This window comes from Fonsecaea erecta (assembly GCF_001651985.1).
Source record: "Fonsecaea erecta strain CBS 125763 chromosome Unknown Scaff5, whole genome shotgun sequence".
Classification (NCBI taxonomy): domain Eukaryota; kingdom Fungi; phylum Ascomycota; class Eurotiomycetes; order Chaetothyriales; family Herpotrichiellaceae; genus Fonsecaea; species Fonsecaea erecta.
Genome location: NW_017387248.1, coordinates 1,521,373 through 1,536,943, shown reverse-complemented (window position 1 = coordinate 1,536,943; position 15,571 = coordinate 1,521,373). Strand labels below are relative to the sequence as shown.

Genomic DNA, 15,571 nt, shown 5'->3' with positions numbered 1-15,571 from the left:
TTCCTTATTGTGTTCGACGATCAAGGATCCGAGCATCTCTCTACGGTGAGAAGCAGCTGCACTTACTCAAGAGCTCGATTGGTGAACATTCGCCATGACGACATCATTAAGGGGATGGTTTGCATTTGACACAATGAAATGTGTGTGGCGAAAGCCAATTCGTGTGGATTCCGCCCACCCTGGAAAAATTCTCCGGACCGTCGATCACCTTCTCATATAAAGTCAGGACTTGGGTTGAGTGGAAATGAGTGGTGTCTAGCCGTAGAACATCGTTCGAAGCCACCTGAGCTTCGCACTTCCCCGACATCATGAGTATAGACGTGGCCCAAGGCATGTATGTGTGTGATAAGAAAGTCACAAGTGTCTGTTATGTTCCCTCCTCACAAAATTACCCATTAATTAATCCCTTTCAATTGTCCACTTGGGGCGACGTAGGGCAAATGAAGAGATTGGCTCACCTTAGGCTCTAATCAAACACCTTACACCTCCCCGCTTTTCACACTTTTGAGATCTCATGGATGAAGAGCCCGAAACGGCCAAGGAAAAGCGCCCGTTGCTCGCCGCAGAACAAGGCCATTCGTTCATTATTTTCCGCTTGCTTCAAAGATCGGAGGTCAACATAAACTTCAAAAGCGAATATGAGCAGACCGCTCTCTCTCGCTGGCAGCAGAATATGGACAGACGGAGGTGATTCAGCAGTTGTTCACTCGCCCGGATGGGTAGGTTAACAAACAAGACTTGGACGGTCAGACGGGCCTTGGGTGGGCAGTGTTCAATGATCAACCGTAATGCTGTGGCTGCACTGTTGGCCAATCCTTTGGTCCGTCTTGATGTCTCCTATGTAGAAGGCATGACACCTTTGTCCGGGGCTATCGTCGAGCAAAGGGACGCAATTCTTGAGCTCCTCCTGGACAGGCTAGACATCCTTTCGGACAGATTGACCCGGATGACCCTGTTATGGGATGGGCGAAGATGAGAGAGCACACCGAAACTGGCGCTGGAGACTCACAAAGGTTGAAAGCGGCGTGGCCCAAATTCAACGTTTTAGAGGCATACAGGGCGCTGGAAGCTGCGGTGATTGCGCCCGACGCCGCGCCTGACAGGTTAGCGGTCTCGGCCCATGGATCCTAAGGTGTATGACCCTGCTTGGACGAAGCAAGCAGACTCTGGGACCGGCTCCTCGAATGTTGGCCGCACTCTTCTACCTCTTGCGATGAGAAGGAGAACGATATTAGAAATCATGCGCGTGTTTCGTGGCGGTCGAATTACCGTTGCCAGTAACTCTCTCGCATCCTGATCGCCGCTCCGTGGACTCAGGCTTTCTGTGCATTTATGAGTTTCCGATGCTCACTTTCCAAGGCTCTCGACAAGGTCTCTTTTCACAGTCAGCACATTGCGCGCCGACGACAACCATCGGCATTGGCCCATTTTTTGTTGCGCTCTCGGTTGCGATCTCGGTATCAACACACACACAGCGTCATCCTTGGTGCCTCTCGTACAGCGACCACCCCCCTGAAGATTTGTCTCACATGACCCTGCATCGGTCGCATGCGTGTGATGTGTGACTTCTGCTGGAACCTGGCGGGGAGGGCTGGTGACTAAGGTGAAGATATGTCGATCATCTTGCTTTCTTTGCTGGTAGATCAGTCTGGTCGCCCGTTCCGCAGTGTTCGTGAGCCTCCCTCCTCCATGATGACGGGACTGAGCACGTGCGACGAGAAGGATGAGGAGATTGAGCAGTCCACTCCGTGACCGAGGGATGGGATTAGCAAAGTGATGGCAGTGTATGTACACCGAATGCGACTTTCTCATATCTAAGAATCCCGCGATTTGACTGTGGCTAGGACTAAGCCATTCTGGGCTGTGGCTCTGCGATTGTGGCCGAAGGCTTGGCGTGATCATGTGACGACACCACATCTGGAGGTATGTGTAGCATAAGCATCAGATTACCGAGTACGGAGTACCTGGTAAGTAATCATGGCACAACACAACATCGGGGATTATCAAAATAGACAAAGTCAGGACCCGTGTCACAATATGTATCCAACAAAAACCATGGGCATTTCGCGGCGGGGAGCCATGCAGACGATCCTGCCTCGGCGTGAAACGTGCTCGGGGCACCGTTTGCCGGCTAACACGGCACACGTCTCCAAAACGAGGATAGCACCGTCGTCACCAGGAGACATCCTACCCGGTGGAACTCCTTCAAAATCTGTTATTCTTGCACGGACATGGCGTTTTTCTGTCTGTGTTGTTTGTTTCGACATGTTTGGTCTCGGGTTGGTTGAAGCATGTCCGTCGACCTCGAGAAGAAGCCTGCCACGCCGCCTCCGCACGAGAAACAGGTTGCCCAAGACGTCGACGGCGAGCGGGACGTCGTTGCCACGTATGACAGCCCCTTCGATCTGCCGGTATGGCGGAAATGGGTCATGACCACACTCCTGGCGCTGATGACCACGGCCGTCACCTTTGCGAGCTCGGTCTGGTCGGCCACCATCGCCGTGACGTCCAAGGAGTTCAATGTCAGTGAAACGGTGTCCCTCTTGGGCGTGTCGCTGTATGTCTTGGGATTTGCTGTTGGTCCCATTGTTTGGGGTACGTACGCCGCTCTGCAGTCCATTGAGGATATCTTCTCGATATTTCTCCCCGAGTCATTCGCGCTGGATGCTGACCTGACGGTGTGGTTGTGTAAAGGTCCCCTGTCCGAATTTAAAGGCCGTCGGTTACCACTCTTTTCAGCTTTCTTCGTGTGGACACTCCTCCAAGTACCGATCGGGGTGGTCAACAATCTGCCTGCACTTCTTGTATGTCGCCTGTTAGCCGGCTGCTTTGGGGCGTCGCCTCAGGTCCTGGTCGGTGCCACCTTCGCAGATTTCTGGGAGCCGGCGGAGCGTGGCGTCGCTACCGCTGTCTACTCGTCCGCGGTCTACGTTGGGCCTACGCTGGGCCCCATCTTTGGAGCCCTGATCACCGAAAGCAGCCTCGGTTGGCACTGGACGGGCTGGATTTCCCTCATCCTGGGCGTCGTGGTTGGAGTTCCGGCATTCCTCTTCGTCCCCGAGACGTATGGGCCGATCCTCCAGCAGAGAGCAAACAAGAAACTCCACTTGGCACGGGGCCCGTCGGCGTTGGCCGACCAAAACGTCAAGCAACCTCCAGCCTTTTCGGAATTTGTCCACAGGTATATGTTCAAGCCGGCGGTCATGTTCTGCGTCGAACCGATGCTCATGGTCATGGCGTTGTATATTGCCATCGTCTACGGAATCCTCTATCTGACCTTCTTCGCGTTTCCCTACAGCTTCGTCCAGGTCCGAGGCTGGGATCCTCGTGTCGGGACTCTCCCATTTTTGAGCATCCTGACCAGTGTGATCGTATCTTCGGTCGGGGTGGCCGTATATTCGACAAAATATTATCGTCCCCGGCTCCGGGCCCGGGGCTCAGTCTTGCCTGAGGACCGTTTGCCGTTGGTCATGCTGGGCAGCCTCATTTTGCCCGTTGGGCTCTTTTTCTTCGCCTGGACGTCGTCCCGGCACATCTCGCCGGTGCCGCAAATCATCGCCGGGTTTTTCATCGGCAGCGGCATCATGCTCATTTTCACCAACGCCGTGGCCTTTCTGGTGGACATCTACCTTCAGTCAGCCGCCAGTGCGATGGCGGCCAGCACGATCGTGAGGAGTCTGGTGGCGGCTGGTTTTCCGTTGGCGGCGCCTCGCATGTACAAATCTTTGGGTGTTGCATGGGCTACGAGCGTTTTGGGTTTCCTGTGCACGTTGGCCATCCCGGCGCCGTTTCTCTTCTACAGATATGGGCGGAGACTGCGGCAGATGTCGCGGTTTGCTCCGACGCCAGACTAATCGTGCTTCTGGCAGTGGCATGCAATCAGATCATGACCATTCCGCCCACAGTGGTCGGCTGGGCCGTTCCACACTCTAGATCTTGGTTCATGAAGACGCGACGCTCACGATGCATCTGAAATAGATGTCTATCGAACGAACACGGTCTAGTGGCTTTTCCAAGACGAGTTAGATGGTCACAAGCTCCCCTTGTGGACCGCCCTACCTCATGGCCACTGGACTGAATTCATTGGTCTTTCCAAGCCTAAAAAGCAATATTGAATGGATCAGGATAACTTCTCCAGCTGTCTCCGGGCTCTATGCCCTTTTTTTTGAAAGTGTGTCAAAAGCCAGCACTTGAACAGAAGAGCCATGCCTGAGTACAAACGCGACGACCGGCACTACAGAGTTGAAAGCATGCGGGAGATGTTGATGTTCACGCCAAAGAAGCCGACCAGAAACGTCAGGGGCATGCAGACGAATGTGATCCGTCTGGGTCGCCATACGCTGGAGCTCAAATTCGAGAGATAGGCGTACGTCTCGAATAGCTCACAGGTGCTCGATAGATTCCACAGGCCTCGGGAAGAAGGGGGGGTGCTGTTGTTGTTGTTGTTGTTGTCGGACAATTCCTTGTCGACACACACCCTTCTTGCTGAAAGAGGATCTAAACCGTGCCTCGCTTGAGCCTCACTAGCCCGTAGAAAGGCTCGCTCGCCAGGCTAGTGTCTACGTACTAGGCTTGATTTCGGCCTTGCCCACCAAGGAGTTTGACCAGGCAGACAGCCAGCCTCTCTTCTCGTATAACCCTACGCAACCGACAACCACACATCCAGGACAACTGTGTGCGTTGTGCAATGCCAAAGTGTTTCTATCATTGAAGGGTCTCCATTCCAAATCCTCACAGTAACTCTCCTACGAGCAGATCTCTCAATGCAGCTGTATCTTCTCAGCCAAGTCCCCGAGGAGGGCGGACAAGAAGGCTCCATCGAGATCGATGGGTTGCGTTGGAAACTGACTGCCCACGACTTAGACACCCTTGACGCTGAAGACATACGGTTCATTTGCGTCTCGTACACTTGGGGCGAAAGGCGATTATCCAGCCCCTTCCACCCGTCGTACGATATTTCCGACCGCACCATACCCGCCCTCAACGCCGTGGTTGGATACCGCCCGTCCTGCACACGCATCTGGATCGACGCGTTCTGCGTGCCTGTTGGCGATACCACGACGACGACACCCGAGAGGGCCCACACGCTGGAGAGCATGGGGTACATCTACTCGCGGGCGGAGGAGGTCGTCGTGGTGCTGTCGGCGGCCGCCCGCCCCGTGCTCGAGCATATGAGCACGTCCGACCGCCTCGTCGACCCGGTGCATCTCGACGTCCTGGAGCGGGAGGAATGGGTGTCGCGCGCGTGGACGTACCAGGAGGCCGCGAACAGCAAGGTCCTCTCCATCACCTGCGAGGAGTCTCAGGGGTCCATCCTCGTCCCCGGCAGTCATTTCCTGAACTGTCTAGGCTACACGCTGACGCGCCTTGACGGCTCGATCCCCGCGGGCGACAGGAGGCAGCGCTACCCGCGACTCGACGCATTCGAGGACCTGATCGCCGAGCACCTGCTGGCCGGGTACACGGAGCGCGCGGCGCTGCAGGTCATGGCGAACATGGACCGGCGCACACAGCACCGCCAGGAAGATCATTTCTACGCCATGATGGGCGCCATCAGCACCGAGCGCCCCAGCTCCTTGTTGCCCCCTGTCCGACAGGATCCCTGCGAGGCGTTCATGGCCCTGTGTGAGCGCAAGGGCGACTACTCGTTCATGTACTCGGCCGCGCCGCGGGACCATGACACGTCGAAGCGCTGGCGTCCCGTGGCTGGAGATCATCTCCCGGCCATCTTACCCTGGCACTGCTACGGTGAGGGCCAGCCAGGCTATGAGGAGGGGGGATCCTTGTATCTGGAGCTGATGATGTCGCTGGGGATCTCGTCCGTCAATGAGAGTGCCAAAGAGTGTGTGCGGGCGTGGCTCGCCGCCAGTAAATTCGTCGTGTCCGTGGCATCGGGAGGAGAATCCCTCCCGGAATCAGCATACGCCGCGCTGCGAGCCATGGGCTTTACTGGAAGTCCCGCGTGCGTGACCACGTCGCACGGATTCTTCTTCCCCTGGGAGCGCATCTCCTCTGGCCACGAAATCACGGTCCTGGTCGCGACGGCTGTGCGATGGAGCTTTGGCGCGCCGGGCCTCGCTCGCTGCGGCGGCGGCGACGGCGGTGGACATGGAGAAGAAACATATATACCCGGGGTGTTTTTCGGTCGCGTCGACAATGCAGCTGCCGTCTCGGTCAGAGTTTCCTGAGCGATTAGAGCGGGGAGAGCGTCAGGCGTTCCTTCACGGGAGACTGGATACATCGATTGCCCCAAAAAGGACGACGAGAGGGTGGGTTGCTTGGATGCTTGCTTGGCTGGCTCAGGCGATTCTGTCGTCACGAATGGACAGACTCCTTGATACTGCGCCAGCTTCATTCCCACCACCGAACCTCCCGTGTGTGGGTGCAGCAAGGGGTAAGACCTGCTCAAAGCGGCCTGGGCATTTCACGGCACCACACACAGAGTCGTGGGTGGTGATGAGAAGGGATGTATATTTCAAGACTGTATACGAATGCAGAAGGTATATGAACACACCGTGTACATGTGTATGTGTGTGTGTATGAGGGTGGTGGATGGGTCGTGGACTAAGGAAAGGGAACCAGGGGATGTTCTGTATTACTTAGAAAGAAGTAAAAGGGATCGATCTATCCAATGACGGAGAATATATCGACCTACTCTGTATATAATATAAGATAAAGATTCTAATAGGACGGCGGAGGATGTTGCGCCGGCTTGATTCCACGCCTAGCATAATGAATACGAGATCTCATACTTCGTCATCGCTGTATACGTAATCATTCTCCTACTTACATTGGGTGATACCTACGTACCTCCTTCTATGCAGTGGGTAGATGGGTCAGCGATTTTTTATGGTGACGCCAGCGACTTCTCATGGGCGATGACGGGTTGCTTTGTGCACATAAGCTCTTGAAGGTTCGTGGTTATATCTTGTATATCTATCACACACACACACACACACACACACGCACACACACACACCCACCTTGAGTCAAATCACTGCAATCTGACGGCCTACCGACATCGTCGTCGACCAGTCATCTGTCTACTTACTGACTGCATAACCAGCAGCGCGTGGTCACCCACTTCTATCAAAACTCCACGTCTAAGATGGTCCCCTTCGAGGACATCCTCCTCAACAACACGTCGCTGCTCAGCCCCGGCAGCGGGCCCGTGTGCGTCTTGGTCGGGTCCAGCAGCAGCAGCAGCAGCAGCGGCGGCGGCGGCGGTACGAACGACGGGATCGGAATCATTGGGCTGGCGACGCTGCGGGCGGTGCTGCGCCACACGTCGTGTCCGACCATCTATCTCGTGGCGGAAGGGGACCATGAAGGCCTCCATTCGCTCGTCGCGGCCGTGCAGAGTCTCAATCAGTCCGCGACGCTCGTCCCGATTGCTTCCACGGGGGATTTGGCACGGGTGTCGAGCGCGCAGGACGCCGCGCAGGCCATCGTCGCCGCGGACCCGCCTAGGGTGGACATTCTCATCATGGCGTCGTCCGCCACCTCCGCACGCTACTACGCGCCACATATGCGCATCCTGGTCACGCTGCTGCCGCTGCTCCGTCGAGCACGGTCGCCGCGCGTGGTCAGCGTGTTGTCGGCCGGCGGCGGCGGGGGCAGGGACGCGAGCCTGCTCGAGATGAACGACGTCGGCATGATGACGACGTTGTTTTTCGAGCACCTAGCCCGGCAGCCGGAGAACGACAAGATCGTGTTGCTTCGAGTGGACGCCGGCCTCGACGACGTGAACGTGGACGAGGCGGGCGAGCGGGTCCTCTTCGCCGCGACGAACGGGCGGTTCCGGCGCGTCCAGGACCCCGAGCGCGCGGTCGGGACTTTAATCCAGCAGGGCAGCGACGGCGTGTTGGGGAGTGGCGTGTACCTCGTCAATGCGGACTCGAGCGTTGTGGCAGTGATCCAGGAGATCCAGGACAGCGGCGGTGGGGACGAGGAGATGGACGTGGACGCAGCGCGCCAGAAAGTATGGGAGTACACGATGGGCGAGCTGGAGAGGATTGAGAGGATGTGACTATATATATATATTATATGCCCCGAACTGTGCTTGACCCCTTCCCTTTTTCGTTCAGTGTAATACGCGTGATATGCCTGTACCACCCCCATCGTGCTTTAAGGACCGACATACCCAACACCGTTTGAGATGAAGAACCAGGAGCGACGAGGCGCCAAGAGGACACTGGCGATTTCAACCATGTCCGAGTAATGAAAGCACCTTGTGACGACTTCCGCAGGAGAAGACCAAGGCCCCAGACCATCTTTGGACGATTATCGAACCGTAGCACGGGGCGACTTCGGGGGAGCATTGGACATGAGGTATTGGATAGACACTACGTCTGGGCCTCTGCAGAGCCTACCTCTGATGTCGTAGCCTTGCTGAGAATAAAGCCGTGATAATCCAGAGAGCTCTCAGAACCTCCCAATATATCCACCTTGATATCCCATTTCACCCCGTCACAGTTGAGGAGAGGTTTGATAAAGTGAGGCTGCCGGTATGTTACATAAATAAAGGTCGCGTCGGGTTTGAGCACGCGAAAGACCTGGATGGGCAAGAGATGTGAATTTCCCACAACAACACCACGTCCACAGAGACGCTCAAAACGTACCTCTCGGATATATCGACCAGTATTATCACGAACCTCCGCGGGCGGATCCCAAGGGCTCCCGTGGATCATCGCATCCAATGTGCCCTTGTCAAACGCCACGTCTACCGACTCGGACGGGATCTGATCCATCTGGCGGACGTCGGCGTGCTGCCAAGTGATGCCCTCGACATCCTGGTGCCGCTTCGACATGGCCGCTACCACCACAGGCGAGAAGTCGACGCAAATTTGGTCCTTGTACCCTCTTCTTGAGAGGTCTTCGGGAATTGTCTGTCACCGAAAGTCAGCCGGGAGCACCCCTCGCCCAGGGGGTCCGGGCGCCAAGGAACACCTCACGCTGTCTCCTGATCCCAGGTGGAGGATCGTAGGCGCCGTCTCTGGGGCGCGGACCTGGAAAAGATGCCGGTCCAAAAAGGGCTCGAGATCGTTGAAAGTCCGAAACCACTCGTGAACCTGCTCGTCCGGGCCAACCTTGGCGTAACGCTCATCCCAGTACTCGGAACGAGCGAGGCGCTTTAACTCGGCTTCGGACATTGCCACCGCCGCTGGTGCTGGAGAGACCACCAGCGTGAGAGGGGCGATGATGTTTGGGGTTGCGGTGACTGACGCCGGGCAGTGTTTCGGCGATGGGGCTAGGCCTCTTTTGCAAACCCGCTCGTCGTGCTCTTCACAGATGAAACCCAGTCGAAAAAAGGGGCCGAGGGTCACATCAACAACGGTCAGGATGGTGAGGCAGTGAGGCAGTGAGGCAGTGAGGCTTGCACAGGGCGCTTAGACGTCTCGACGTAGTGTTGACGGACTAGCGTGACGGTCATTACATTGCCTTGGCGGCCTTACTGCGTCTATCGGTCACATATCAATCGAGAACCAGAGTCAAGGCTCAGCCGCACCATTTGCAATCTCGCTTACCGCTCAAATCAAAGGTACTCCCGTACTATGTCTTACATGTCCCCGGCTCCCGATCTGAGAGTCGGCGCCATTTCAGGTTTGAATTGCCACAACTCGGCGGCTAATTATGGTCCACTGCATGCCGTTCATAAGGACGCCTCTGACCGTCGAGCAGCTGCCAGTTATCATGCCGAAGCCACCAGCTCCATTACACCAAATGTGGCACGCTGTATGCAGTGGAGCCGAAGAACACTCGACGACGACGAAGAAGAAGAAGAAGTGGCTGCGGTGTCAAATACAGCCTCCCTACCAGAACGAAATGCTCATCGCCATCCGAAGTCGCCTGTGACCCAAGGAGGAAGAATATTTCCATGTCTTCGGGGCTATCCTCCCAGCTCCACCTCAGTGTGGCAAATCAGTGCAGGTCGAGAAGCATCTCTTTGCTGGACAAGTGGAGAGGGCGCTCCAAGTCGAGGGAGCCATCTCCAAAACAACCTCAATGCAATCCGAGGGTCAATTCAGAACCCGATAGAGGGAGAAATACTGCTGCGTCTGTGCGCAACGCCTACGCACCTAGCGTGCCGCCGCCCACGCTGTCCAAGACACCCCCAGTCGATCACACCGCCCAAGCCGGAAGTACTGTTGTTGCTAAGAACAATGCAGCCGGTGTTGGATCTACGGACATGTGGAGCGCCGCATACCGGGAGGCGCTGTCCGGTTTTGGCGATGAAGTGGCGAGTGTGATATCGAAAGGCGACAAAATTGAGTCGCTCTTGACAAACCTGCAAGAGACCAACGAGGAACTCGCAGGGGACTCGCTTTTCCGGCGGGGACTGCGAAGATTGCAGGCGCCACTCAAGAATTTCAAATTGGCCTTGGATATGGCAAGCCCTCTCGCTAGTATTGAGCCTACTGCGTCAACGGCCGTTGGAGTTGTGACCTGCGTGACGGCAGTGAGTTCCCTTCCTCCTGCAGACACCTGCAGACCCCCCAACTGGAAAATAACCGTTCGGGACAGATTGCTATTGGCATCTGCGGTGCGGAAGACTCCTTGAATGCTCAGATCATCAGCATGCTAGAGCACGTCGCCATCATCGACGATTGCGATACTCTCGGACAGAAATTAGATGCCGATAATGGTATTCACAAGGTTCGTCCATGACTATGTAGGCCTCGACAATCCCTCTTGAACTCTGACCAAGACCTTCTAGGCTCTTGTTCCAGTGTACAAGGATCTTTTGAGCTTTTACATTGCCGCCCTGGAGATATTGACCAGCAAGGCTTTTATACTTGCACTGGTTTGTGGCCAACTCAACCAGCGCCTGCCGACCATTATCTCGGAATTTCTCCAGCATGCCGCTCTTCTGCGAGACAGGATTGGGAATGCAACATTAGAGCTTGTCACAGACATCAAAAAACTGCTTCAAGACAATAAGAGTAAGTTGCTCACCGAGGAGATACGCCGCATCAGGAGGAAGCTAAGGCCCATCGCAGTTCAGAAGCTTCTAGGCGTCGACAAATATAAGCAACGGAGCGAGGTCCACACTCAGCTTCGTCGGCTTCGAGCTGTTGATGCTTGCAAATGGATAGAGGAGGAGCCCAAATTCATCAAATGGTACAATGCGACGACTTCCAGCCAGTTGGTCCTCTTTGGCCACATGGGTTGTGGCAAAACAGTTATTACGGCACATGTGATTGAAGAGCTAATCCGCATGAATAGAAACAAGTTGCCTCGGCCTCTTGTATGCTACCATTACTGCGTCACCGATGAAAGAGGGAAGGCACTCTACATCTATTCGAGCCTCATCCTACAATTACTCGACCAGCAAGAAGGTCTCAAGGTCGAGTTCGACAGATGGCACGAAAAAACCGGGAAATCCGAAGGCCGCGATCCGGCACAGTCCTCCGAGGATCTAGGGAACTTCCTGTCAACCTCTGTCGAGAGTCTCGACCGAGAACTATTTGTGGTCATTGACGGTCTGGACGAGTGCGACAGCGAGTCGCAGCGCGAGCTGATCGCTCTGCTCACCAGCCTCTCAGACAAAGCGCATAGACTGAAAGTCTTCTTCTCCTCTCGGCCTCAGGAAGGAATCGAAAATCTTCTGCAAGCCGCCGCCCAGATTCGGTGGAACCCTACTCTGGAGCGGGATACAGTCATGGTTGAAAGAATTGTTCAGCAATCCCTAAGTGAATTTCCTCCTGTCATTCAGTCGCTTGTGGCCGAAAGGCTTTCCAAATTGGCGCAGGGAAGTGCCATTTGGGTCAGATTTACGATTGAACTCATCAAAAGGCGGCAGATTAAGGCAGTTGGTCCCATGAGAAAGTTTTTGGCAGATATTCCATCTCCAGCTGGGCTGTCGCAACTATATGCGAAGGTGTTCGCTCATCAAACTGGAGACGACCCTACCAACGAGCAACTGGTCACGAGCGCACTAGAGATTCTAGCAGTAGCTCAGAGGCCCATAAGCATACTGGAGTTGGCTTGGGCTATTGCATTGAACGATCCTTGTGCAGAGATCGAGACCCTGGAAGAGCTCAAAGACTCGGTGGACGGAGAAAGGGCGTTGGGCTTGCTGCAGCCTTTCTTACCACAGATCGACCTCGAGGACGTCAAGAAAAGGCAGGTAACGCTTGTGCATCAGTCCTTGAAAGAACTGATCTTGCGACATGCTCCTTGTGATTGGGGTCACCCGCAGACTACTGCTGAAGACATTGATAAACAACGCATCCGGCGACGACAGCCTGAACTGCAAGCCTCTCTCCTACACGCATGTGTCAAATATCTGCTTCTGAGTGAATTTGATCAAACCGATCTGTTTTCAGAAGAGCAAGAAACAGTCCAAAGCTTCGACGAAATGGCCGGATTCGCAGCGTTTGACGATGCCAGTGATGATAGCGGGCAAGCAGACTCATCAGGAGCGCATCAAGGCCCTGGAAACGGGACAGATGGCACAGAGAACTACTACGACCCTGCGGAGCGCGGATTCGGCGAATTTTTCGTCTATTCGTCCTGCTTCTGGCCAGATCACTTCAAGGTGAGCGCACCAGAACGCCTGCCGCCCACATCCGACATTGTGAAGCTGTGCACAGCAGGTTCGAAAAGATTGCAAAACTGGACTGGGCAAAATTGCCGTCCAGATTGCACGATCACGCCGAAGTTCTATAACAGCCACCCCCAAGATCCGCTAACCATCGTGTCGGTACACGGGCCAGAGGTCGCACTGATAAGGCTTTTAGAAGACAACACGATCGACCTCGGTGGCAAGGAATTTCTATTCGATTCCGTCAAGCGATCCATCGAGCAAATCATCTGGTGGGGTGATATCTCTCGACTATCTATACTCTTCCGGCATGCGAGGGTAGGACCACAGATTCGAAATATCGGCATCTTTCATGTACTCATGGCGGAGTGGGCTTCTTCGGATAAGAAATCGAAGCCGTGGGCTAGTTGCTTTGATCTTATATTCGACATTTGTGATGACGTCCTGGTCCAGCAACAGTGGGGCAACGAACTCTTGTGTTTGGCCGTGAGCTATGGTTGCCTCCCCATGATCGAAAGACTTTTTGAAGAGGCGGCTCGCAATCCGGCGATGAGAGATGAACTCCTCCGAGATGCCCGACGAGATATCAAGCCTCCCGACTATCACCAGTCAGTTGGGGAAGCAGCCTGGTACAACCGCGTCGAGGTGCTCCGGTATCTCCTGAATCAACAAGGCATCGAGGCCCATCTTCAGCACCGCGACTCTCATGGGTACAACGTTCTCCACCGAGCAGCGCGCTGGTGCAACCCGGAGGTGGTGTCTCTCCTGGTTTCGCACTTCCCAGAAGGCGTGAACCAAAGAAACAAGAATGGCGACACACCGCTACACCTGGTGATCTTTGGGGGACAGGCAACATCCGGGCGGCTGGAGTCGGCAACGATCTTGCTAAACCAGGGCCATGCGGATGTGGAGGCAGATTCGACAGACGAGCACAACGGCTGGGGAGAACCGCTCCGAATGGCTGCTAGATATGGCGACACAGCCATGTGCCGCGTTCTCGTGGAAGTTGGTGGTGCCGACCCTCGCCGCGCCCTGAAAATCCAAGACGGGCGCCCTGCGCTGGTAGATCCTGTGGAGGTCGAGGAGCTGGGCCCCAAGATCTTGGAAACCCTTTGCTCTCTCGCCGGCATAGCTCTCTAGGTGCATATGTCCTGAGTGGGAGCTACTCAGAAGGCGACAGACAGCAGTTGGTATTTATTCCACCGGAGAGAGAGAGAGAGAGGTAGGGCGGTCACTTTGATAGGGTTGGTAGGGGTAAAGGTCGTGGTTCTAGAGGCTTTTGGGACTGGACATCTCTGTTCGAACAAGGCTACGTAGGCATACGTGGATGGGTTACTCAGGACGAGATGTGATGATTCTCTCCGCACGCTCACGTCGTTTCAGTCTCCAGAGAGAAAAAACATGCTGAATATCATCCTACGGCCTGCCGACGAAGGCTGAGACGCGAAAGTTGCCAGCAGTGATGAATGCTTCTGGTCCGCTGAGGAGTCGGAATCGTAGTGATCACTTCAACGGGACTGGTCTTCAGTAATGGGACAGAAATATCTCGGTCATTTACACCCCTCTCTATTGGAAAATCATCGAGACCATGGAGGGCAGTGTGCTCAGCTCAGAGTCATTCCCGAGATAGGGCGTGCTTTAGTACTAGGAGAAGGCTGCGTGTGAACCGTGTGACGGCGTGGAAAATCCTTTCACATGGCATATGAAAGTCTCTGGCCCTTATGTACATACCTCCCTGTCTAGGCTGCAGGAAGCATTGATGGGCGATGGTCCCCCGTTCGTTGACTTCGTGGATGCTGCCGCGTTAGCCGTGTTTGATATTTCAAAGGTCAATGGGTTCGCCCTTAATCCATCATTCGATATGCTTCTCTTTATCCCCAGCCAAGAGCCACAGCTGTCTCGTCATCCATCGGAGGACAAGGGTGACACGAACATGTCCAATATCTGCGTAGAAAAGGTAGAATCAGCGAAAGCACACGCCTGGATCTTCAATCCAGCGTCGCTTCTTGAACCAGATGGACCTCCTGCCAGTCGCGCTCGATGGTACCCGTGTCCAGATTAGCCCGCCAGACGCTCAACTGCCACCTGGGGGCAGACGCATTAGTACGACCACGACGACAACCCCGTGACGGCCGTTCCGGCAGGTGGAAACGGATCGGAAACACAAACAACATGCGATAACGGCGCGTCTTCTGCTTGAACGCCTCTCGGACGGGGCCGTACCCGTCTCGGGACTCCAGGACATCCCAGACCTTCGACATGACGTTCGCATCCGAGAGCTCGGCCGAGTCCGCGAGCTGGGGAATCGTGATGGTCCAGCTTTTGGGGTTGGGAGCGAACGTGGCCGTGCGCAGGTTGGGAAATTCGTCCAGATGCAGGGCCCACGTCGACTCGAGTTCGAAGACGTTCAGCCGCACATGGCGGACATCGCCCAGCCGGTGCAGGGCCGTCATTCGGCTCACGAACGCGTGCAGGGCGTGCTTACAGTGCGGCTCCCAGATGGCGACCTGGACGAAGACGCGCTGGGCCTCCTGCCGCACCTGCCCCGGCGGCGCCGACTGCAGGAGCCACTGGTGGTCCGCGCGGTAAGGGCCCGTCGCCGCGGAGAAGCAGTAGCATCCCGAGGGGGCGGTGACGGCGACCCGGTTGCCGTCAAAGGCGTGTGCGAACACGGCCCAGCGGATTTCGGCGGGGAGCTTCGGCAGGCGAGAAACCACGTCGGCGAGTCGCGTGTCGCGGCTTTCCAGGGGGAAAAAGTACGGCCGCGCCGTCAGAGTGTGGGAATATGAAGTCTCGGCCACGGCTGACTCGGACATAGCGCTCGAAGTGTTGGAGGGTTGGATTGCCAGGACGATGGGCGTGCAGCGGTTGGTCCAGTGTTCACATCGCTGGCGCGGGCGTAGATGCTGGGAAATGTGAAGGACCCCACTCACCACTAGCTGAGGCCCAGTACTCCGAGAATCAATAGAGAACGGTAGACATGAAGTCTCGCTCACTTCGACATTGTCCGTTATCGTGATGAGG

At 55.6% G+C, this 15,571-nt stretch overlaps 6 protein-coding genes across 6 annotated transcripts; 4 read left to right on the top strand and 2 right to left on the bottom strand.

The window, feature by feature from the left end:
• Positions 1–2,291: 2,291 nt before the first annotated feature.
• On the top strand, positions 2,292–3,854 carry AYL99_06621 (hypothetical protein; the record flags this gene model as incomplete). Its single annotated transcript, XM_018838130.1, has 1 exon — positions 2,292–3,854. One exon carries the CDS (start codon positions 2,292–2,294, stop codon positions 3,852–3,854), a length of 1,563 nt encoding a protein of 520 aa, XP_018692690.1.
• Positions 3,855–4,763: 909 nt separating this feature from the next.
• On the top strand, positions 4,764–6,188 carry AYL99_06620 (hypothetical protein; the record flags this gene model as incomplete). The annotated part of the gene is made up of 1 exon (XM_018838129.1): positions 4,764–6,188. One exon carries the CDS (start codon positions 4,764–4,766, stop codon positions 6,186–6,188), a length of 1,425 nt encoding a protein of 474 aa, XP_018692689.1.
• A 920-nt stretch (positions 6,189–7,108) lies between these two features.
• Positions 7,109–8,029, top strand: AYL99_06619 (hypothetical protein; the record flags this gene model as incomplete). Its single annotated transcript, XM_018838128.1, has 1 exon — positions 7,109–8,029. One exon carries the CDS (start codon positions 7,109–7,111, stop codon positions 8,027–8,029), a length of 921 nt encoding a protein of 306 aa, XP_018692688.1.
• Positions 8,030–8,345: 316 nt separating this feature from the next.
• On the bottom strand, positions 8,346–9,152 carry AYL99_06618 (hypothetical protein; the record flags this gene model as incomplete). The annotated part of the gene is made up of 3 exons (XM_018838127.1): positions 8,346–8,555; positions 8,622–8,888; positions 8,955–9,152. 3 exons carry the CDS (start codon positions 9,150–9,152, stop codon positions 8,346–8,348), a joined length of 675 nt encoding a protein of 224 aa, XP_018692687.1.
• Positions 9,153–9,877: 725 nt separating this feature from the next.
• On the top strand, positions 9,878–13,687 carry AYL99_06617 (hypothetical protein; the record flags this gene model as incomplete). Its single annotated transcript, XM_018838126.1, has 4 exons — positions 9,878–10,459; positions 10,525–10,656; positions 10,718–10,943; positions 11,001–13,687. 4 exons carry the CDS (start codon positions 9,878–9,880, stop codon positions 13,685–13,687), a joined length of 3,627 nt encoding a protein of 1,208 aa, XP_018692686.1.
• An 848-nt stretch (positions 13,688–14,535) lies between these two features.
• On the bottom strand, positions 14,536–15,363 carry AYL99_06616 (hypothetical protein; the record flags this gene model as incomplete). Its single annotated transcript, XM_018838125.1, has 1 exon — positions 14,536–15,363. The coding sequence occupies one exon, from the start codon at positions 15,361–15,363 to the stop codon at positions 14,536–14,538; it is 828 nt and encodes a 275-aa protein (XP_018692685.1).
• Between the last annotated feature and the right edge of the window lie 208 nt (positions 15,364–15,571).